Source organism: Mycteria americana, chromosome 11 (assembly GCF_035582795.1).
Source record: "Mycteria americana isolate JAX WOST 10 ecotype Jacksonville Zoo and Gardens chromosome 11, USCA_MyAme_1.0, whole genome shotgun sequence".
Classification (NCBI taxonomy): domain Eukaryota; kingdom Metazoa; phylum Chordata; class Aves; order Ciconiiformes; family Ciconiidae; genus Mycteria; species Mycteria americana.
This window is the reverse complement of record NC_134375.1, coordinates 3,393,677-3,418,750: the sequence shown is the minus strand read 5'-3', so window position 1 is coordinate 3,418,750 and position 25,074 is coordinate 3,393,677. Positions and strand designations below refer to the sequence as shown.

At 42.5% G+C, this 25,074-nt stretch overlaps 1 protein-coding gene across 2 annotated transcripts in view; it reads right to left on the bottom strand.

The window, feature by feature from the left end:
- Positions 1-24,029: 24,029 nt before the first annotated feature.
- EFCC1 (EF-hand and coiled-coil domain containing 1) overlaps positions 24,030-25,074 on the bottom strand; it is a 53,612-nt gene continuing 52,567 nt past the window's right edge. For both annotated transcript variants that reach the window (XM_075513936.1, XM_075513937.1), the window contains exon 8: positions 24,030-24,615. In XM_075513936.1, the coding sequence (XP_075370051.1) occupies positions 24,482-24,615 (134 nt within the window). In that variant the 3' untranslated portion in view covers positions 24,030-24,481. The remainder of the gene's footprint in view (positions 24,616-25,074) is intronic.

Genomic DNA, 25,074 nt, shown 5'->3' with positions numbered 1-25,074 from the left:
CATTATGCTCTAGGTGTGTTAGTGGGATCACAGTGCTTTGCCTGAGATTTTGCTTCCGTGCTTTGCTTTTTGCCTTTACTCATCGTCTACATTCTTTTGGATGTTTCAATTTGTTTCCTAGTGAACCCAATTATTTTTCCTTTTCTTCTTCTCCAAACTCTGTGGCATTGCTGATAAATCTCTATGAATAAGACACAATTTATAGTAGTGAGGACCCCTTTCCAGAATATATGGCAAGTTAAATGTCTATATACTACCTCCAGTTTAATCAGTATTGCTAGATTGCTGCAGCTGGACAGAGCTTTATTACAAATCTTAGCTTTTGCTCAGTTTGCATGTCTGGCATTTGGGAAAAATGTATCAAAATTCTTTTAATTCTTTCTTAATCTTGCTCTGAAAGTCAATAGGATGAAAAAGAGTGTTTCACTTCTGTGAATAAAGCTGTGCCTGAAGGGTTTAACTAGGTAGATACGGCAGAGACAGATCCTCACTTGTGGAACTTGCAGGTGCTATTTGAGATTACAGTTATACATCCCATATGAAAGAAAAGGTGGGGAGGAGGTTATCCCACCCCTCTACAGCCAGGGGTATGATTTAAAAAAAAAAAGGGAAAAAGAAACAATAAAAAGAGCTACTCAAGCTAGTGAACTAACACCCCAGGGTTTGGTTACAGGAAGCAGTGCCCATGAGAACTCTGTAACCTCAGCACTTCCTTGAGCTTAATGTCATGTGCCAACCTCTGGCTGAAAGAGGGATTTCTGGAAGGGAAAAATAAACTAACTGCTAGGGCTTGGACCTGGGGCTTGAGTGGCCAGGACTGCTGAATCACCTCCATGTATATAGTCAGTAAACAGGCATATAATTTTTAGGGAATGGGTGAAAAAAAGGTACGTTTCCTGTGGGTTGAGAAAAATGTCAATCCATTAATTTCCAGAGTTCCAAAATTACATTTTTTTTCCTGATGTGTCAAGCAGGGCCATCAAAGCCTTGTGTTTGAAAATACTTGTTCAAGAAGCTTCTTATTTTGACTGTGATTAATAGTGGAATAAAAGAACATACAGAGCAGTCAGCAATTTTACTCAGGGCAAAGTTCCTAGCAGATATAAATTGCACATCTGAGGAAAGAAGCACAGACACTAATTCTCAATTCAGTGAAGACTGAGATTTTCTCAGCCTTCAGGATATTGGATACAACTAATAAATAGTGCAATGTCACCTTATTTTTAGGCTTTTGTTGTTTCTAAGGAAGTCTGTAAACTGAAATTCAGTACCTGTCTTTTTTGTTCGGAGTCAGCACATAGTGTCTTGAAGAGGGTGAAGATATCTGTGACTCTGAACAAATGTTCTTGAGATTCATCTTTGAAAGGTTTTAAAGGTCTTACTGGGGTGTTGGTATGATGTGAATTTTCATGAGTACAGAGTTGCTAACAGCATTTTTCATTTACATGAAAAAGCCCCAAGGGCAGAATGCTTAAAATCCAATGAAAAGTCTGGGCACTACTTCATACACCAACGTCATTGCACAACCCCTGCAGAAAATCAGATGAGCGTGTAAAACCGCTGGCATGATCTGACTGAGGCAAAGGCTTATGGGGTAATCTTTAGCAATGTGGAAGAGGAGGGCCCATGCATAGCTAACACCACATTCTTCACAACTTTGAAAGACAGCTAGCCATGATCATCACATGCCAAAAGCCAAGGAATCACTGTGCTGGTTTTGGCTGGGGTAGAGTTAATTTTCTTCACAGTAGCTAGTACGGGGCTGTGGTTTGGATTTGTGCTGCAAACAGCGTTGATGACACAGGGATGGTTTCGTTCGTGCTGAGCAGGGCTTACACAGGGTCAAGGCCTTTGCTGCCTCCCACCCCACCCCACCCCACCAGCCAGTGGGCTGGGGGGCACAAGGAGCTGGGAGGGGACACGGCCGGGACAGCTGACCTCAACTGCCCAAAGGGACATCCCACACCATACGACGTCATGCTCAGCATATAGAGCTGGGGAAGAAGAAGGAAGGGGGGGATGCTCAGAGTGATGGCGTTTGTCTTCCCAAGTCACCGTTAGGCGTGATGGAGCCCTGCTGTCCTGGAGATGGCTGAACACCTGCCTGCCCGTGGCAAGGAGTGAATGAATTCCTTGGTTTGCTTTGCTTGCGTGCGTGGCTTTTGCTTTCCCTGTTAAACTTGTCTTTATCTCAGCCCACAAGTTTTCTCACTTTTACTCTTCCGATTCTCTCCCCCATCCCATGGGGGGGGGTGAGCGAGCGGCTGGGTGGGGCTGAGCTGCCGGCTGGGGTTAAACCGTGACACTCACTCACACTCCCTTTACAGCCTTGAGTGTATTGCAGATATATTGATAGTAAACATAATTTCTTTTTCTTTAGAAAACCAGAGCAGACACGTAATATGCAGGTCTTGTTTGCACTTGAAGCTGCTCAGAAGCAGCTAATCCGGACAAATTCCGTATGTGGACGCATGCTGCAATAAGTATCTGTTTCCTTTATTTGAGCCAAAAACATTCAGCAAAGCTGAACAAGAAAAAGACGTCTTATACCAAAATAATAGCCAAATGCGGGAGTAGTTACATCTTATAAATCAGAGCAAGTTATCTTTACTTAATAGGGGAGAAAAGGAAAGTTCAACAGCTTATATCTCTAAAGTGGTTTTCTCTAAAAGCCTTGCTTTCTGGCTACTCCAGGTCTTCCTTTCAGCACTTTGCTGCTACTAGAGATAGATGTATGCTCTTCACCCGTTAGTTTTTCTCTTTCATCCTGCCATCTGTTCTACCTGTTACAACTCGATTATTTCCAGTGCAGACATATCAATATGCAAATGCATCCTGCAGGTGTTGTCCTGTTGGGGGGAGGAAGCATAGTTTGTACTGATTAATAGCCTGGTTCAGTCTTTATGTAGTTCCATTCTTTTAAGCAATCATTTTGTGAGATTGTGTGTATAAAAGTTGTCCAGAAAACTCAGCCGCGGTTTAGAGCCCTGTTAAAGCCCATTGCTAGGGGTATATTCTGAAATATATTTAATTCGTAGTCAACAAAGATGCATTTGACTTATTGCTATGTATGAACCCCAGTATATCACAGCTTGAGATTTGATATTTTGTATGTGGTAGCTTTCCTCAAAAGCTTCTGCTTGGTCAGAATGTAAGCCAAAAAATCTATCTGCTGTTATTTTCACATTAGAGTTAAGTGGGAAAAAACCCATGCCATTGAATGAGTTTTTGCTAGTGTAATTTCAACAGTATGAACTACATTTGTGTTTGAGAACTTTTTTAATAGAAGCTAAGGATTGACTCCTGTGATTGAAATCTTCCTATTTTTGCTGGATTTAGCTAACTTAAACTGAGGCAGTTCACCTTGCAAAGTAAGGGAAAGGTAGGGACCAAAAGATAGCTGTGTGGATGGATGGCAAGTCACTGGAGCTGCTGGAATCTGTACTCTAAATATATTTAGTAAGGGTTGGCACTTGCTGACAAAGTTGCTCAGTGAGGCAACTTTGAAGAAGATGTGGGAGCTAATCTTCAGATTAGCTAATAATGAGAATATTGATGGTAATGCTTCCAAAGCTTACAATTTACTTTAAGGAAAAAAGGCAGAACGGAAGGACCTTCTCTGTAGTATTTTAAAGCCTGCATGCAGTTTCTTTCCTCGTGTGGAAAGGGTTGATTGGCTTAGCCAGTAGCGCAACCTGAATGCCATGAAAGCTGTAATGCCATGAAGAAGTGAGCATGTCCTAACTGCTTCTTACAGGAAAATAAAATAAGATAACAGAGGATTATTGAGGTAGTCTGTTAAATGATGTTACTACTGGCGTTAACTACTGAGTCCAGGTACCACAGCTCTCTGAGTAGGAGTATGTTTTGCACTACACTTTTGAAATAGGTATAAATCTTTTGGCTTTTGATATTTCACCCACCAGAGTGTCTCAGACTGCTGAAATACATGCATAGAATATGAGAGGGAATAATATCATCTGTCTGAAAAGCAAACAAAATAAATTCTCCCCCACACCTTGACTCTGGCAATACCTCTGACAAAGACCCAACATGAGTGTATTACCCATCCCTTCAGTCAAAAATCAGTGGCAAGGGCTCAATCCCTTTTATGGGTTTAAACGATTGATGCCGTTGTTGCAAGTCTTGAACAAGTTCCTTTCAACTCTTTAAATTCTTGATATACCGTTGTTTTCAGGCTAGAGGTGATTTTTCTTTATGCATAAGGAGCCAGATAAAAAAGGAAAAAAGGATAAAAATAATTTCCAGATACTGAGGTAAAACTGGAGAAAGTTAAAGAAAATGTTCTTTGTTGTTCCGACTGGAAGAGGATAATATCAAACCAGTAAGACAATAACATTGTAGCAGAGACAATATGTAAAGAAATACTATGTTTGATCAGATTGTGCTAGCAGGTATAAAATGTAAGTATATACCTACTACTGTATCTCAGGGATCTTTTTACTAATCTGTAGTTCTACATTATGTTTTTCATTCAAAACCAGATTTTCTGGGTGAAAAAATACAAGCTCTTCCCCTACACCTCTTTTTTTTTTTTTTTTTCCTCCACTACCTTCATTAGTGACCAAAGATTTTTACTATCTTAACTGTTTCTTGAAGCTTTACATACTCTGTCTGGCTGAGTTTATTTACTTTTGAATTTTACTTTTGGCTTACGGTATTTAAGAACTATATTCTCAGACAACACCTGCTGAAACAGCGTTGCTACTGTCAAAGCCATTTTCAGTACAGTGGCAAAGGAAAGGGGAGTGTTGACTCTCTTCTGCTACTGTTGGAGTTCTAGATTATCACTGGTAAAATGCTTCAGCATAGGGACACTTGTATTGAGTTTAATAGACTGACATCCTTCTCAAAAAATAACTCAGAACACTTTTTTCAAAAGGGAATACTTACTTTCATGTCACCATGTTTCATATCTAAAATGAGAAATTACTAACAGCCCTAACTTTCAGGAACTGCTGACTGACCACTCGTTGAAATCAAGGCCTTCTTAAGCTCTCTCTGGATAAGTAGCTAATGCAAATTACTATATAATACTGATTGTGTTTCCTTTGGTTAGAAAGACAAACTAAAGATCTTAGCTCTTCTATTAAGCCAGTGAAAAATTTCTTGAGTTGATTTTAAATTACAGCTTGTCTGCTACTTTTTTTTAAATATATGGTAGTACATAAGAAAATGTACAGCCTTCTTGGATCTTAAGTACCGAAGTTTTACATTCATGAAATGAGGTGATGATGAACGTTCTTACAGGGAGACTGCATTTAAATTACTATGATTTGCAAAAGAACAATACTAAAAAAAAGAGCTTGCTTTTTTTTGGATGATTGTAACATTTATTGTGTTTCTGTATGTAGTTGGTTCTTGATGAGAAGGAAAATACTATCTAAATAAATTGCATTTCTGTATGGCTAGCTATTTTTATGAATGTTTACTGTGGCTTAACCCTGAAGCGTACCACGTAAGCCATAGGTAAGAGGAAATGTAAACCAGACTGTTGTCGAGTGAGTGACGGGTAACAGTATTTAAAATATTTGAAACAATGGAATGGGAATTTTAAGTATCTGAAACAAGAATCACCAGAAGAATTGAAAAATGTATGGGAGAAAAAAAATCTGTCTTTTTGCAGAAAATATGCTTGAGGTCTACAATAATTTTTAGAGATTTAAAGAGCCATTGTATAGTCTGAAAAAAGGGATGGACACTCTTGCACAATGTGGTTTTGCTAGATATAAAGATTTTCCTTTTGTTTTGAATTATTTCTTTTTGGTATGTTATTAAAATGCTTATTACAAATAAAACATCCTTCAGAATTGAGGAGTGCCAGTAAATGTCATTCCCAGTGTTCTATGGGTCAAATATGCTCAAGCTTTTTCTGAACTAGCATGGCTGGATTTTCTAAAAGTAAATGTAATGCTAATGAAGGAGCTGCATACACAAAGCAGACGAAGGACAGGCCTCCGCAAAGCAGCCGTTCCCATTCTTCCCCTTCAGCTTTCCCAGCTCTGCCCTGAAAGAGCCCCCAGGCTGCAGGATGAAAGGGTGACACTTTTCCTCACCCTTCAGCACCCAGCCTGCCTGGGGCAAGGGACGCAAGGAAACAGGCAGTGGGTGTTGTGATGGGCAGCAGCTCATTTCAGATGAAGTTTTTTTCTGTGCTAGCAGTTTGCATTGTTCTTATTGAAAGTCTTATTTTAAACTGCTGTAATAAAACCAATGCGAAAGGCTGTGTGAATAGTTTTTCTTGTTCTGGGAACGAGAAGGGAAGACTGTAAATTGCTTATTTCAGATTTGTTTGAGTTGGTTGATCTGATTTAGATAACTTTTATACCTTATTCAAAAAGCTGATTTAAACTGGTTTAACCCCAGAGGTGTACGTAGAGTTGAAGTGGATACCCCATTGGTCAGGGCTTTCATCTAGGATATGGGAGAACTGGGTTTAATTCCTTGCTCTGCATAACTTGCAATTATTTATGCAAAGTGGAGCAGCTCCAATAGGAAAGATTAAGAGAGAACCCAGCAGGTCAGTAGTGCAATGGTTAGAGAATTTGTGATGATACGGGAGATCAAAATTAAGCCCCTACGCAATTATATTCAGTCTTCCACCTCCTGGGTGAGTACCGTATCCCTGGACTGTTGGTTATACTGCAGAACTCTTGATGCAATCAATTTATATCAACAAAACAACGCTCAATTTAATGAAGTCCGCTTTTTCTGACCAAAGTGTTTCACTGGAAAATTCCTGGTCTGTTCTGCTTGCTGTTTGTTCTTCCTCCAACTGTGTGAAGGGCATGATATATCATCTTCTCTTACTCTGCCACCTCGAGGACTTCATTTACTGGGTCCTTGTCACTCTCCAGAAGGAAGAGCCTTTAACGTAGATGTCCTGATCAAATTCATCTGTGGTATTCTTTTTATCTTAATATGCTATGTAGTATCCATAGCATGGGGTAGTTTCTGTTTCTCCTCTCCAATTATTATCTAGCGTTACTGTTAAATAGCTACCCATTTTACCTTAAACATGGGTAAATAATCTTCACTGTTATTCCCCCGTGCCACAGAACCGCTGCCAGGCTGAGGAGCTGGGGAACGCCTGCGTTGCCGCTGGCCAAGGGGCTGCAGCACGGCTGTGCTCTCCTGCGCTCGGCTTGTGCCCCTGCGCTTCTCTTCTGCTTCCTTACAATCTATGAAGTTGTTTAAAGGTCACTCTGCTGGAATGGTTCTTCGCCACAGCATACAGTGCATTGTTTTTCCACATTTCTAAGACTCCCTATGCCTGCTGTGAGCTCTCAATTTCCATAGTGATGTACTTAGCAATCGTTACCATGTGCAGGACTAATTTCACATTCTAGGTAGGTCACACTCACTTGCCAGACTGGATTTTTTATAGTGTCAGGTCTATTGAAATGACTACATTATTTTCTCCTCTATTGTCTGGTAACTTTGCTTTTTTTCCTCTTTTTCTTTTGTTGGAACTTTCTGAACAGAAATCAAATTTTCCCCTCCTTATTATTCAAGCCAGAAATTTTTTTAAGACTGCAAATAAATGATATCCTTTTCACCCAAGCTGAGACATCTCTCAGGGTCTCCTAATGTCCTGCTGCCCCTGAAGTCGCATGCCCCCAAAGCTCCTGCCCCATGTACGTGCATGCACGCTCACAGCCTCACTGCTGTTTTGAGGTAGTTGGGACTAACCCCTGGGCACTGAGGATGCCAGTTAGATCAGCTGGGAACTGATGGTCCTTGAGTTCTTTCCCATTTTCCCCTGAGATATTTAGAGGGATAAACAAGCTCTCCAGCACCTCAGCCAAAAGAAGTCATGGAGGATTACTGTGCCCTAAAAAACTCCCTGCAGGAGCACCCACCCCCCCCACCCCCCCCCAGATTTTTTACTAGTACTGTGCACACCTGTAACGTGGATAGGACTTTTCAGTGTGTCCAGCAGTGCTCAGAGTAGGCCAAATGAGAGGGTTTGATCTATGCATAGTAAAAGCATGCTCTGGATGAGTAGCATAAAGAATAGGTCTTCACTTCAACAAGGCTTTTTAGGCTATCAGCGGCATCAGTTCACTTAGTACCTCTCACCAGCGTTCTTAAAACTCCAAGACAATTGGCATAATGTGACTGACCTGATGATAAATTTCTATTAATTTTAAATGTGTGTATCAGTGCCACCAGTTTACCAAGAAAAGGCATGTGCTTGCTGTCTTTATCTTGCATCGACTTTTCAACTGCAAGTATCTTTGCTGTTACGCTTATCAAATACTGTTTCTGCACATGGTATGAAAAGAAATGTTCTCTTGTTCTTGCATATCCAATGTTTACTTCAGTCAGAGAAATAAGTGAGTATGGACTGGTAAAACACAATTAAACAGGGAGATTTCACTCCTGAGGAGCCAATTTCCCATGTAACTTCTTGTGAAGATGGTGGGAATTTTATGGGTTGGTTCATAATAATACCCTATGCACTTCAGAGCACAAAGATAAATGAGAGTTATTAGAACCAAGCAGGGAATGTAAAGCACTGACACAGGTAGGTGCCCTTGATCAGGCAGTGTAGAAACTGTTTATTGGGAAATAGCCCTTATCTGCCTTCTGCCAGGCTGAGAACCATTTATTCTCCCAATGCAAAAGCTAAGGTCAAAGGAAATAGTGAATACTGGAGGACCTGGAACTGAGAAAGGGTAGAGTCAAGTGAATGACTAAGTGCTCTAGATGTGGCTGAATTTATCATTACGTTGGCATTGATGGTTAAACAGAACAAATATGAACATGCAATGCTCAAATTGTTTAAATAGCAAAATTACCTTGTGTTTAATTGTGGTGGGGGTGTGCGTAAACACAGCATACCAATTGCTAAGGATGTTTTCTGAATCATTCTTAGCCATTCATTACTATCAAAAATTAAACGTTAATCTGAATGACTTGTCTATTATGGTTCATTTTTCTTCTCATACTTTCCAAAGACCTTTTTTGGGGTCTGTTTAGCACTCTTGCACTGTAACATAGTTGTAGTAGGGCCATTAAGTGACTTGTCAGCATTCCTGTGTCCATACCTGCTATAATTTGTATGGAAATTTTAATGTGGTATTGGCTGGACAAGAAGTGATAGGGAGGAAAGAAAGGAAAATGTGACTTACATTTGCTGTTTGCTTCTGTGACAATTTATGAGCCAGTCAAAGGCTAAACTACAACTCCGCTATCCTTCAAAGATCTCCAACTGTTTATTTTCAGCAGAAGTTATGACCAGGTCTCCATAATGTTATCATTCAACAGCGGATGCAGCTTTAAAACTATTTACAGAGTTTATTCATCGGTGCAGGAATGAAGTGAATCTGGAGTCTGTAACAAGGGATTTCCAAAGATTTCATACAAATTGCTGGAGTTAGTTCTTTCCATTTTTAGTAGCGGTAGTATATGGGCCTATATGCTGATTTTTGTTATTAAGTCTGTTTCTGCTTATAAGGCAATGTCAAATGTCTTGTAAGATTTGAAATGGCTTTAAACAGTCTCACTACTCTTTAGTTCTAAGCTCCCTTTTCCTTAAACAATATAAACAGAGTAGTAAACTTGGAGCTGCTGTTTTCTTGCATGAGCAAAAGAATAAAGAAAACCAAGGTTTTCATATTGTCAAATGTTTTAAAGGCCTCTAAATTCTAAAACAGGTTAGGATTCCTCAAGACATTGGGTTTTTTCCATCGCAAAATGAGATTCAGTTAAAGTGGAACAGTTCAAGTGAACATAAACAGGTGTTTTGTCAAGGGTGGACTTTCTGGTAAGTGAGGGACATGGATTTCCCATGTTGGGATAGTCAAGGACTATTCTGCTCTCACTTTGTTTTCTTGCTGTATATTTTCTGTAATACTCTCCTTGTTCATAATGTTACTAATGAAAAACACAAACTGTAGGGACCTTTGTCTCTATATGTAAGAGACTCTGAGAATCACAGAATAGTTGAGGTTGGAGGGGACCTCTGGAGATCGTCTACTCCAACTGCCATGCTCAAAGCGGGGTCAGCTGGAGCGAGTTGCTCCCATGCCCCGTTGTGCTTTGAATGTCTCCAACGCTGGAGACTCCACAGCCTCTCTGGGCAACCTGTTACAGTGTTTGACCACCCTCACAGTAAAAAAAGAAAAAAATCTTCTTATGTTTAAATGGAATTTCTTGTATTTCAGTTTGTGCCTGTTGCCTCTTGCATGTCAATGTGTATCTGAGAAGAGTCTGGCTCCGTCTTCATTACTCCCCCCATCAGGTATTTATACACATTGATAAGGTTCCCACCTGGGCCTTCTCTTCCCCAGGCTGAGCAACCTCGGCGCTCCCAGCCACCCCTTGTATGTCAGATGCTCCAGTCCCTGAAATCTCTTTGTGGCCCCACATTGGACTCGCTTCAGCAATTCTGAGAGGACTCTCTTGTACTGGGAGCCCAGCACTGGACCCAGCACTCCAGATGTCTCACCAGTGCCGAGCTGAGAGGAAGGATCACTTCCTCAACCTGCTGGCAATGCTCTGCCTAACGCAGCCCGGGATGCCATTGGCCTTCACCTAGGTTGAAAGAGATCATGATTCAAGTCCCTCTTGATTGAAGGCCCAAACTTGAATGTCAGCTCCACCTTTCCCAGGTGAGTACCCTGACTACTGGATTCTTCAGACTGACCGTGTGAAGGTGGGTCTCTTCCCATTACAGTCCTGCAGTTTGAGTGCAAAAACCTGTATCTTTGTGTGCCTCTGTGTTCCCCTCTGACGATGAGTCAGTCTTTCAATGGCCTATTGAATATGTAATTATTTATAATTAAACAGATTGTTCAGATATTTGATCTTGTAACCCTGGATGGTTTTATAGCACAAACAAGCATGCTCTTTAGTTATTCCTCATATAATTTATCAGTCAGTAATCTATATTTAAATTTATATTTAAATATACTGACGTATATTCTCCTTGATGAATTTTCACAGCTTTTTTCCAATGCTAATCCCAGTTCTAGTAAAGTACCTTCAGAAACATTCCTCAGAAAAGGAGCAAGCAGGTTTTTATCCTAACCTATTATGAAATCCTTCACATTCTAGACTTTTCAAATAATAGTGATAATAATATAGTGCTGCTTTTGTATGCAGTATTGAAGTAGCTTGGACTTTTCAGTTGTTTGAAAAATTGTCCTTCAGCTTTTCTCAGTTCCACCTTGTCAACATGGTCTCAGTTCCACATTTGCTGACATCCTTGTCCCTACAGGACATAAAATAAAAGCAAGGAAATTTCACCTTCTCCTCCTATATATTCTAGAGAATATTTTATTGTACAATTCTTATCAGCAGAATCTCCTTTTCCATAGTCTCAGCATTGTCAAATATGTTTTATTCAGAGTCTTGGCCATATTTTTTTTCCTCTCTTCCTGTACTTTTTAATTGCTTGTGATCTCTGTCATGCTCTAACTCTCAAGAGCTTGGGAGTGACTTGCACAATCAATGAAATAATAGTAGAAGTTGAGGTCAGTCTACCATGACTTGCAACAATTTCCTTTTATGAAATAGCGGTTGCTAGATACACTATTCTGCTTCTCCGTTAGGGGAAAAAAAAACAACAGCAAAACCAACAGTTGCAAAAAAGAAAACAAATGATAGCTATAAATATTAATGTCCTTCTTGAGGATTTGTGGCTTTTGGAATGGAGGACTGTGCCCTGCACAGAAACTAGAAGTCCCACAGTATAAGTTCAAACTTAAGTTCTTGAGAGCAACTCACTGTTGTTAAAATTATCACTGTAGAAGTAAATTTTCCGGATTTATCAATGTAATATGAAAACTTTGTTTATGTTTCTTCTTAGGTTCCCTTCCCAAATTCTATCTTGCTAAAGACACTTCCTTCACAGATCTGAACATCTTGATTCCGTACTTAAAATAATTAGGTTAGAGTGTTCACTAGCAGTTGCTGTGAAAATGTAGTTTCTTCCTCCTGGATCAGTAACTCTTTGGTGTTCCCTGAACAGAAGAGAATCTGCTATGTAATTATTTCTTACTTCTTATGTCCTGAAATATTTATGTATTTCAGGATTTGAAATGCTTCCCATCTCTTTTCTGTCTCTACTCAATATATTGTTGTTCAGTTCAATAGCTCCTTAAATCTGATTTTGTGAGTCGAATTATTGGTTCTGTCAGTTTTATTTATACGTAGCTCCAGCCTGATACGTAAAAGCAGCTCCAGCTGTGTTTTCCCTCTTGGTAGGGTCTCTCCAGTGTTAATGATGTTCTCTACAGAATTAGTTTAACCCAAGCTGTTTTACAGCTTGAATTACAAAATGGATGCATGGGATCAGGCAATCATTTTGCTTCCCTCGCTAGAGGTATAACAGTGGAGTCTGAGCCAAGACCTCCTGCACGGTATATACATTCCCATCTTTATGCTGGAGAGAGTATGTCTTTTTAGTTGTGGCATATTATGTGTAATTACAGCAAATGTTAAGTTGTTACTGTAATCTTCATTGAAAAGGAGTGTGCTTTAATGGTGGAGTTGGTGATAAGATGTTTTCTCTGCACTGTTATGTAAAGGTGACCTAGAAATGGTTTCCATGGCAGTAGGATGTGCTACATGCTATTGATGGCAGGGCTCAGAGGAGGCCCCAGAAGGCTATTAGGTTTAAAATGTGAGCGCATTTGAGAGCGACTTTCAAATGACTCTCAAAACCTGGTGACATTTTTGGGTGACTATCAATCCTTTGGTAGATGAGTCAGCGGTGTGTCTCAGCCCTGGGCATGGCAGATGTTTGTTCATAAGCAATTAGCAGCCATGCTGACTGCTCCTGTCGTCCCCAGAGCTGATCTCTGCTGGTAAGAGTTGCAGCGCTTGAGAAGCAAGCAAGCAGTACTGCTGCACGTGCTGGACTAGCACTGTGAATGTGTAATGGAGTTTACTTCCAAGATTAGATTAAAAACAAAAAAGGCCCTCCCATGGGTATTGCATATTCTTTATTTAAAAATAACATTTTTTATCTAAATGGTATGTTTATGTCGAGTTGTCTCAACCTCCACATGTTTTCTCTTTTTTGGCAGCTTTCAGAGGTAGAAAATCCCTCACAAAATACTGGACCTTGCCTTTATTAGAGAATTTTTTTCCCGCTTGTAGTTGTGAAAAAATCAATGACAAATAATCAGCAAAACCAGAACTATCAAACAATAAAACCTTCTTCAAGTACAGAAATTATCCCTAACTATAATAGCACACTCAGCTCTTACGACCTTTTTGCTTTGCAGTGAGGACACGGAAGAAACCACTTGAATACTGATAATTTTTCAATGTCATCCTACAGTCCTTGTTTACTCCTTGACAAAGATAAGTTATCTCATAGTTCTTTGAGGCAGAATCATAAACCACTCATTTATAATGTAATTTGTGTTGTGCTCGCAAAAGTACTATTCATACACAGGGAACAACAGTGACTCAGTGGGGTTTTGAAGCCTACCTACTCTCACCTAAGTAAAGCTGCCTGGCACGCAGAGGTTGTGCTGCTGGTCACCTGAAATAAGTCTGTAGTGAAGATACACCCTCCCTAGGAGCAGTGCTCATAGGCCTCATCTCATTAGTACGTAAAGGTGCGTTACTACACGGTGTATTAAGTATTTTATAAGCCTGACATATGCTGAGCTCACTGAGTAAGGTGTGAGTTCTGAAAAATACGGTAGCCAGCTTGAGGTTAGTTGGCACAGACTGTCTTTTGGCAGGACCAGCCCTGTACTGCTTTCAGCCTTGATATATACCCTGGGCTGCTTACCCTCTGCTGTTTCCTCAGGAATGTCTCTAATTCCTGTAGTCCCCACAGAGCAGGACTTGTGTCCCCCCCAACACAGACAGAAGAATCGGCACCTCCCTGTTGCAGCAGGCACGGTGCTGTGGTGTGAGCTTGTGTTTGTGATAAATCCCGTAATTCAGCTGCATTTTCCAGGTAGTAGTGGATGGAAAGAATGGACTTGCAGGACCATAGGTTTCCATTTCACGGCATCCACAGCACTCAGTCAGTGTAACACAGAAAAGCTAACACGAATAGCTAACCTACAAAGTACCCGTGCATCACTATTGGGGGACCCTATGGATGCTGGAGTGCATCTATGCCAATGTTATGTTGGCGGCCTTATGAAAACCAAGGGTTTGTTTTGTCTAAGGAAGACACGCTACCCAGCTGTTGTACCAGGTTCTTGTCCCTCACAAGCAGCTGGTGTGGAAGCAGTTAAACTTTCATTACCAAAACTTTCTGGTGAAGTCTAAACTAAGGAAGGGCTATTTCCTTCACAAATTTGAATGGCAAAGGTACAAAGTCTGCATTCTCTGAAGCATGCATTAGTATCATGCCGAGTTAATTCTTTTTTATTTCCTAGGCTGTTATTTAACTTAAAAATAAACAGCGATCTCTATTCTGTGCTCCAAGTTTTGGCAAACATGTAGAAGTTTAAGCAGACCTTTGTCTACAGATTCTGGCACTCTGCTATCCTTTTCTGAGTTTCATTAGACAAAAATATAGTTGTATTGGCAGGAGGAAAACTGGTCATGAATTGAATTTGATGTCTAACTGGCGACTTGTTCTAAAATGCCAGCTAGGATTTCCGGAATTTCCTCTGAGCCTTTTCATTCTTTTCTTTTGTTCTACTGTTAATACGCTCTGGAAACGGGTAGGGGATTAAGTCTAGGAGCAGACCGTTCTTCAGCCAGAGAGTCTGAAATGGTTACAGCTCAGAAAAATATAAGCATTTTAGGAAATAATGTCACTTACGACGTCAGTCTCAATTCTGGGCGGTTTGCTGTAATGCAGACACCCCTCCTAAGTGAAGAAGTGAGCGAGCTTCATTAAGCAAAGAGATTTGCTAAGCGGGAGCTCTTCTAAGAACCTGAGTACATCAGTCTGGGTGTGGTGTCCAATACTTTCAGCCTGAAGGACAAATATTCATTTGAAAAAAGTCAAGGGGACAAAATGAAGTTGAGCTATTTTGGCATGCTGAGGCAATGCCAGAAAAGTGCCTCTCCATCTCCCCAGGCTTTCCACAGCTGTTGAGCAGACCGGCCTAGAGCAGCGAGTTGCTGCCCATGGGCAGCCCGTGGACACTCTGCTGAGGATGTATACACGTGTAGCTGAAACGGGCTGGTGGTGTCCTCTGCTGCCTTGAGGGAAAGATGGGGAATGCTGATTCTGTCTTCCTTCTTTTCAGAGAGGAAGCTGGGCTCGGGAAGGTCTGGCAGCATCCCCAAAGAAATGCATATTCAGTCTGACCAGTTGCCTGCAAAGCCACAGTGTAGGGCCACCAAACTACTGTAACACACAGTGCCACGGGAAATGGGTAAGGATGTTTCTGCTGGTGTATTATGGAAGAGCCAGGAAAGTAGAATAGAAACCAAACGGAACTCTGAAAATGCTGGCCTCTTGAAGGTAAATCATTCAGGAAGTAAGGATGATTCAATTTTCAGCTGAATTTCACACAAACAAACACATTCTATAGCTTTTGTATTATGCGGAATTATACGTAAAATTATTAAGCAAACAGGAGAATGTAAATATTAAAGGATTCAGTGTCTTAAACTCCATGAAATTATAAATCTAGGAGAAACCCTTTGGGTGGTAATGCGATGTGTCACACACACGCTGTGACGCTTTATTGTCATTCTTTCATACCAAGCAATTCTATTTTATGCAGCACTGTTTGAAAGTGTTCCCTTCTTCTTAACAGTAAGATGGAAACACAGAATGAAATCTAAACAGCCTTTCATCATTGAAATGTACCACGTAGTAGATTAATGGACAGTATCATGAAAGGGAGGAGATTTAATTCCAACAAATTCAGCACATCTAAACATATTGGTGCCAAGGATTCTTTTCTTCCAAAAGTGTGTACAAATGCCATCAGCCTCTTGGAGTAGCTCTGGCTGGAGACGGCCACACTGATTTGGTGCAAAAGTTTTGTGAATCAGTGTAACATCTGTGACGAGTGGTCACTGCCAGATACTTCAGAGAGAGCTTCAATGAAAAGAAATTGGACAATTATTGAATAACTTTATATATCAGGTGGACTTTAATTTACTGATAGTTAATACCTTATATAAAGAAAAAAATAATGGGAGGAGGAAGCTCTTCTTGAAAAGTGTAACTTGCGCTAGAAGTGTGCAGACCCTCAAGTTATCTCGGCGAGAAATATGCCAACCGATAAGCGAGAAGTGCATTGGGAGGAGAAAGTAGTTTGAGAGTCAAGTCAAATCAGAAAGCTTGTTTTGTGGAAACACAGTGGAGATCAGTGGAGGAAATGTCCCAGCTTCCTTGTTAGGGCCAATTTGCGGTTTTAATAGAAAATTAATAAATTAAGATGGTGACTGCTAAGAAAGCGAGCTTGATCACCAGTTTTGGAGATCTAATGTTGAACCGCCAAGGCTAAGGAAATACAAACACATTACAGAATCACAGAATCATATAGGTTGGAAAAGACCTTTAAGATCATCGAGTCCAACCATAAACCTAACACTGCCAAAAACCATCACTACACCATGTCTCTAAGTACCTCATCCAAACGTCCTTTAAATACCTCCAGGGATGGCGACTCAACCACTTCCCTGGGCAGCCTGTTCCAATGCTTGATAACCCTCTCGGTGAAGAAAAATTTCCTAATATCCAGTCTAAACCTCCCCTGGCGCAACTTGAGGCCATTTCCTCTTGTCCTATCACTTGTTACCTGGGAGAAGAGACCGACCCCCACCTCTCTACAACCTCCTTTCAGGTAGTTGTAGAGAGCGATGAGGTCTCCCCTCAGCCTCCTTTTCTCCAGGCTAAACAGTCCCAGCTCCCTCAGCCGCTCCTCATAAGACTTCTGCTCCAGACCCTTCACCAGCTTCGTTGCCCTTCTCTGTACGCGCTCCAGTACCTCAATATCCCTCTTGTAGTGGGGGGCCCAAAACTGAACACAGTATTCGAGGTGCGGCCTCACCAGTGCCCAGTACAGGGGCACAATCACTTCCCTACTCCTGCTGGCCACGCTATTTTTGATACAGGCCAGGATGCCATTGGCCTTCTTGGCCGCCTGGGCACACTGCTGGCTCATATTCAGGCGGCTGTCAACCAACACCCCCAGGTCCTTCTCTGCCAGGCAGCTTTCCAGCCACTCTTCCCCAAGCCTGTAGCGTTGCATGGGGTTGCTGTGGCCCAAGTGCAGGACCTTGCACTTGGCCTTGTTAAACCTCATACAATTCACCCCAGCCCATCGATCCAGCCTGTCCAGGTCCCTCTGCAGAGCCTGCCTACCCTCCAGCAGATCAACACTCCCACACAACTTGGTGTCGTCTGCAAACTTACTGAGAGTGCACTCGATCCCTTCGTCCAGATCATTGATAAAGATGTTAAACAGAACTGGCCCCAACACCGAGCCCTGGGGAACACCGCTTGTGACCGGCCGCCAACCGGAGTAAACTCCATTCACCACCACTCTCTGGGCCCGGCCGTCCAGCCAGTTCTTTACCCAGCGAAGAGTACACCCGTCCAAGCCATGAGCAGCCAGTTTCTCCAGGAGAATGCCGTGGGAAACCGTGTCAAAGGCTTTACTGAAGTCTAGATAGACAACATCCACAGACTTCCCCTCATCCACTAGGCGGGTCACCTTATCATAGAAGGAGATCAGGTTGGTCAAGCAGGACCTGCCTTTCCTGAACCCATGCTGGCTGGGCCTGATCCCCTGGTTATTCTCTACATGCCGTGTGATAGCACTCAGGATGATCTGCTCCATCAGCTTCCCCGGCACCGAGGTCAGGCTGACAGGCCTGTAGTTCCCCGGGTCCTCCTTCCGGCCCTTCTTGAAGATGGGTGTCACATTCGCTAATCTCCAGTCAGCAGGGACTTCCCCAGTTAGCCAGGACTGCTGGTAAATGATGGAAAGGGGCTTGGTGAGCACATCTGCCAGCTCCTTCAACACTCTCGGGTGGATCTCATCAGGCCCCATAGACTTGTGAGTGTCTAAGTGGTGCAGCAGGTCACTCACCATTTCCCCCTGGATAATGGGGGCTCCAGTCTGGTCCCCATCCCTATCTTCCAACTCCAGGGGCTGGGTACCCATAGAACATTCGGCCCTGCTAATAAAGACTGAGGCAAAGAAGGCATTAAGTACCTCAGCCTTTTCCTCATCCTTGGTCACTGTGTTTCCTCCCACATCTACTAGGGGCTGGAGATTCTCCTTACCTCTCCTTTTGCTGCTAATGTATTTGAAGAAGTGTTTTTTGTTGTCTTTTATAGCAGCAGCCAGACTGAGCTCTAGCTCAGCTTTGGCCCTTCTAGTTTTCTCCCTGCACAGCCTCGCTACACCCCTGTAGTCCTCCTGAGTTGCCCGCCCCTTCTTCCAGAGGTCATAGACTCTCCTCTTTCTCCTCAGTTCGAGCCAGAGCTCTCTAGTCAGCCAGGCCGGTCTTCTTCCCCGCCGGCTCGTCTTTCGGCACCTGGGGACAGCCCGCTCTTGTGCCTTTAGGACTTCCTCCTTAAAGAATGTCCAGCCTTCCTGGACCCCTTTGCCCATAAGAGCTGCCTCCCAGGGGACTCTGTCGACCAGTCTCCCAAACAGGCTGAAGTCCGCCCTCCGGAAGTCTAAGGTGGCAGTTTTGCCGACCCCCCTCGCCGCTTCTCCATGTATCAAAAACTCTATCATTTCATGATCGCTCTGCCCAAGACAGCCTCCAACCATCACATCACTCACCAGTCCTTCTCTGTTGGTGAACAAGAGGTCCAGCGGGGCACCTTCCCTCGTTGGCTCACTCACCAGCTGCGTCAGGAAGTTATCTGCCACACGCTCCAGGAACCTCCTAGACTGTTTCCTCTCTGCTGTATTGTATTTCCAGCAGACATCTGGCAGGTTGAAGTCCCCCACAAGAACAAGGGCTAGCGATCGTGAGGCTTCTCCCAGCTGCTTATAGAATAGTTCATCTGTCTCCTCATCCTGGCTGGGGGGTCTGTAACAGACTCCCACCACAATATCTGCCTTGTTGGCCTTCCCCCTGATTCTGACCCACAGACACTCCACCCTATCATCACCATCATTGAGCTCTAAACTATCCAGACTCTCCCTGACGTATAGGGCTACCCCACCACCTCTCCTGCCTCGCCTATCCCTCCTGAAGAGTTTATAGCCATCCATCGCTGCACTCCAGTTGTGCGAGTCATCCCACCATGTTTCTGTGATGGCCACCATATCATAGTTTTCCTGACGTACAATGGCTTCCAACTCCTCCTGCTTGTTGCCCATGCTGCGTGCATTGGTGTAGAGGCACTTCAGCTGGGGTGTCGTCCGTGCCTCCTTCATAGAAGAACACCCCTTGCGTGCTTTGAGGCATTTCACTGGTGTTTCCCTCTTGGCTCCCGTTGCCTCAGTATCCCCTGGCTCAACTCCGCTCGACTTCGGCTGTGCCCAAGCGTACCCCGTGCATCTCGAGGACTCAGGCCGACTGTCCTCGCTGTCAGCCGCTCCCTCCAACCATGGCACGTCGCCCCTCAGCTTCTCTCGGGCAAGCCTGATATTATCCCCCTCCCCCTTCGAGTCTAGTTTAAAGCTCTGTCAATGAGCCCTGCAAGTTCCTGTGCAAAGATTCTCTTTCCCCTTTGAGAAAGATGAATCCCATCGGATGCCAGCAAACCCGGTGCGGCGTAGGCCATTCCGTTGTCAAAAAAACCAAATCCGTGGCAATGACACCAGCCACGGAGCCATGCATTAATAGATTGGGCATCTCTGTTCCTTCTGGTGTCACTGCCCACCACTGGAAGGAGAGAAGAGAAAATAACCTGCGCTCCTGAGTTTCTTACTAGCCGTCCCAAGGCCCTCAAGTCTCTTTTGATCACCCTAGGACTTTGCGTTGCAGTATCATCGCCCCCCACATGGAAGAGCAGTAGGGGGTAATAGTCCGAGGGCCGTACCAGACTAGGGAGTACCCTCGTGACATCCTTCACGCGGGCTCCAGGGAGGCAGCAGACTTCCCTAAGAGGAGGGTCTGGCCGGCATATCGGACCCTCGGTTCCCTTCAGAAAGGAGTCACCCACAACTATAACCCTTCTTTTCTTCCTCGTGGAGGTGGTGGTAAGACGAGAGGTACGTTCTTCTGACCTGGGCGACACCTCTGGTGTAGATAGACTGTCGTCCCCATCCTCCACTGACTGTCCTTCCACCTCCAGGGCCTCATACCTGTTGTGTAGAGGCACCTGGGGGGGCGAGGCGGGCAAGGAGGGCCTTCGCCTGCCGCCACGAGCGCGGACTCGCCTCCATTCACTCTCCTCCTCTGAGCTGCTGCCTTCAGCCCGGCGGGGGGGGGACAGAGGATCCCCTTGATCGTGGGTTCTTACTGGTGGCTGCTGCTGCTCTTGTTCCCGTCTCAGGGGGGGCAGAGCCTGGCACCACCAGTCGATCTCCTTTTCAGCCTCCCTGATGCTCCTTAATCTTTCCACCTCCTCCCGTAGCTCTGCCACCATGCAAAGCAAGTTATATGAACAAAGTCTGTGAGAGCTAAACTGCCAGGTTTAGGGGACCTGAGCAGGAGAAAGGGCACGTTCCTTGAGACTTGTAGGAGTGAGGGTTAGTAGTGCTGAGAACACTCCAGGCAGCTCATTCGAGGAGAGACTGGACACCAGTCTTAAAGTACAAAATCTCGGAGCTTGGCGGATTTATTGCTCTGCAATTAGTGATGAAGGAGGAAAGGACATACAGCAGAGGTGATGAAGAATAACTTTTTTGCTGGGGTGAATTACTTTAGGGAGTCCCCAGCAGATGCAACTGGGAGGAAACAAACTGTCCTTTCTGTACGAATGGAATTATTCTCAAGAAAAAAAAAAAATGACTAGAATGAGGAACGAGCATGCTGGGGAGGGAATAAAATCTCAAGGATGGTGTAAGGCCAGAGTTCAACCAGAGTGCCTCAAAGCCAGCATAATTAGGTTGCTTTAGCCCTTTTATAGATGCCCATTGGCTTTCTAACTGAAAATCAAAGTAGTGCAGGTCCCTTCTACAGACAAGACCTAAGTAACCCTTACCAGTTGGAAACTGTACAGCAGGGCTCTGGTCTCACCCGGTAACACGTCACGTGTACTCCTCCAGACTGGTTTTCCTCCTCAACAAAGAAATGCTGGAAAGGCACGCTCTGTTGGCCTTTGTCTACTTACACAAAATTTTCGATGGGCAATTGCACTTACGTTTATAGCACATGCACTCTTTCCAGGATTTTTTTCTTTAGTGAGAAGTCAACATGCAAGCAAATGGCCATTTGTTACCGTATGGTGAACATACAACAAAATAAAGTGTTTGCAGAGACTTGGGACGCTGGATTTGGGGTTTTACGTTTTAAATGGAAGGCTTTTGAGTGTGCTTTGTTATCTTTTCAGTTTTTGTCACATAGGGAATTTTTTTTTACAAAGTCAGTTTAAACTTGGTATATGTTCCCCGTAGAAAAAAGGTAGCTGAAATCTGCAGTAATCACTTCACTTAAGGAGCTAGGTCTTGAAAAAAACCTAGAGATTTGGGTTTGCTCCCAGGATTACTGTGCAGACTCCTTTGAACATGTTCCACATAGTAAATCAAACTGTGGAGGCCTCCTTGCTTTTGAGGCAGAGCTAGAAATTTCTCAATTACATGGATTTAAAATCACATATTTTTACAGGTTCACATGAAATATTTATCAGCCTCAGCAACACTGCTAACAGGCTCAGTATAAAACATTAAGGTAAAAGTATTTAAGAAAAAAAGCCAATTTTAAGGTCACCAAAGAAGGACTCTCAAAGTACAGTGCTTTGCTTTGCCTCTGATTTCCAGCAAGAATTTGACTGAGGACTGTTTCTTGAGCCATCCTGAAGAAGAGATTCTTCTTACGGAAATACTGCAAGTCTGACTTGCTCCATATTAATTGCTTTTTGAAGTTAAAATAATCAGCTTTTATTATTAAAAGATTAATCAGCATATGCCGATGTGTCAGAAATTAAGATTAATCAGCATATGCCGATGTATCAAAAATTATTCTGATATAGGCATTTCTTGAAGAAATAAAAACGTTACAGTATTGGAAGCTAATTTAGCAAGATATGATTTTGCTGCTTCTTATATCAGTTAAACGCTGTTTATGTGTTCCCCAAAGCTTCCTTTTATCTCAACAGTTTGCATCTTCCTTAACACCAGTTGAGGTTTCCAGTGACATTTTCTAGTTTCTGATTGCAGTTCAAGTGCAGCTTGGATAAGCTGTGCAGTACTCCCTCAGGTTATATTGCTCCTCCCCCATTTGGGCATTAGGACATCAGTTTACTTAGTCGTCTTAGAAGCAGACTTAGAAAGTGAAGTAGAAACTTAGTGGTGAAAAAGATACTAAAAGTATACAATTAGCATAGCAATCTTAAGGTATACATAAGTATATATAACACAAACACACATATATACGTGTATATAGAGCGAGTGGATACAGTAAGTAATATTAATTCAAATGATAAAAGAATCCTGGAGTGCACGAGGGTATCCACAATCAGGTATGTTCTTGCATTATAATCCTGTTCCTGAAGTGTCTCTTCTGCTAACTATACACACAGATCATGCTTATTTAATGATTTGCTGGCATTTTCGCTCTTTATACATGTACGGTATTCCTGGGCAAGTCTAAGAGAGCTGCAAAAACCATAAGCTGATACTTGTGCTTGTTCTTTCAGAAAATGCACTCAGGCAGGGAACTAACCTCTGCTCATTTTGAATTTTACCTGTTGCACATTTAGTGTATAGTTTTTGTAGCATATAGTTTAGTAGCATATAGTACTTTTGTAGCTCAAAACTATAGCAGTTTTGTAGCATATAGTACTAGCATATAGTTTAGTATGTACTAAGTATGTTATGCTTAGTATTACGTTAGTATTATATTTAGTATTAGTATACAGTTTTCGTTCTTACAGGGTGAATATTGCACTATGTGTATATATCCTGTCTAATTTATCTTTGTGAAAAATCTACATTAAAAATATATATCTATTCTTAAAATCTTCCTCTGTTAAACCAGAAAAAAAACCCCGGGTAAAACACCATTGAACAGAGTTTGTTCCATTGTTTGCAAAACACCTTTTTTTTTCTCCTCTAAAATGAGACGAAAATATCTATTGCAAATTTTTGTTACCAGCATGGCTCTAAATGCTAAGTAATGTATCACAATTTTGGATGGAGGTCTGCATAAGCTATACAGTGTATTATGAATAGAAAAGAATATAAATCTTCTTATTCCCCAGATTGCATTGTGATACGGACCTCATTCCTGTATGAAAACCATTTTCATGGGAAAAATTCATATATGCACAGTTCTGAATTGAATGGTCTTATTTCATTGCAGGCATTATCTCAGGAAAATAATTTCACATTCTTAAAGGATCTACAGTGCATTTTTTAATAACATAAATTCAATTGGATCATTTAAGAACTCTGCTTCTTTTGTTTCTGTGTTTGATAGTTGAATGAAACAGCAAAAGCATCTTGGAAGCAACCTATTTTTTTTACTTTTGCCCCCAGGAATTATTTTATTGCTGATTAAAATGTTACATGGCACCATGATTAGGCCCAGCATTTTACATTAATTTGTCTGCAAGTGGGGCCTAGTTTTGTGTCTCTACAGTTGCACTGAGGGAAATGAAATGAGAGAACAAAGTCGTGTACTGCGCGTGTTGTTTGCTAATGTGACAACAGCAGCTGTTGCAAAGTGAATTTTTCAGCCTTTCCTTTCCCTGAGAGCCTGGGAACAAGATTGCATTGTGCCTTTTTCAAGCAGTTAAATGTAACTTTTAATGTAAAATCTAAGAGTATTGTCGGGAAAGGCTGTTGCAGATTTCTAAGGCATCTCTATAATTGCAAATACAAATCAGCAGAGCAATAACAAATCTAACTTCAGAGTTAAATAAGGTGAATAACTGAATCAGACACACGCAAACACATTTCATCCATGAGCCCTTAAAACTTGCACTACTGGCATACGCTCGTGCGGATGTTGATAATGCAGCCATTTTGTCACTTGGACGTTAAGGAAGCGGTTTACTTGCCAGTGATAACATAGGCTGCCTTTTGCTTTTGAATTGAGCTGTCACAAAAGCTAGAAGCTATGCCCAGCCAGGGCTGTAAATCTAAATAGGTCAGGTCAGTGTATTTGGAATAGTTTTTATTTGGTTAACCAGTACAGTTACAGGGCCATCATAGAAGGATGGTTAGGCTTCCATCAGAGACAGACACTGCTACGTAATCCTCACATCACGTGAATGCTCACTCACGTAAGGGAGGGCTTTGACGTTAGCTGAGGAACTGGCGCTCCTCCCAGAAGCAGCACACCTTTGCTTTCGTGGCCGAATTATTCTATTACTCTTCTCCATTACTGAGCTCCGTTGAATTGGCCAAATCTTACACATTCGTCATGTGTTTGAATGAGCGAGGGCTGCTGTTCGGCTGGCCGTGCGGGTTGTAGTTGGTGCTGCTGCTCAGCACGAGATGACCAGTGGGTTGGACAAGGACTGGCGACTCTGTGCCTTCTCCAGAGGCTGGCCTTGAAAGAGTTCACAGGCTGTCAGCTCGTGGTAAAGAGTATCTAGGACTTCAAATAGGTGGGCTTTTCCTTAGAAAAGAAAATTGCAAACATTATAATTTGAACAAAGACAGAAAGTTGCAGTTTAACAATCATAATGCAAGCTCTCTTCTTCATAGGTGCCATTTCAGGTAGTTAACATAAAATGTCTAAATTTTGAGACCAAATAATGAATTCCTGTCCCTATAAAAATGAGAGTGGAACTGGGTTCAAGGACTGTTTTCTCTACTGGTTCTCTTGCTTCATTCATTGCCCGTTCACTGAGTTCTTGCATGCTCGTGTGAACAAAGACTATTTCATCTCACAATAAAGAGTTGCTAATCCAACCATCCGCTCAGCCTTGTCAAAGAGGAAGATGATGTTTGATTACAAAGACTTAGGAAAGCTGCTTAAGTCATATCAAGTGCACAGCCAGCAAATGGAAAGCAGAGAAGATGAGCCATTTATGGCAATGGTGATGCAGAATGGACAGAGCTTCACAAGGTTACT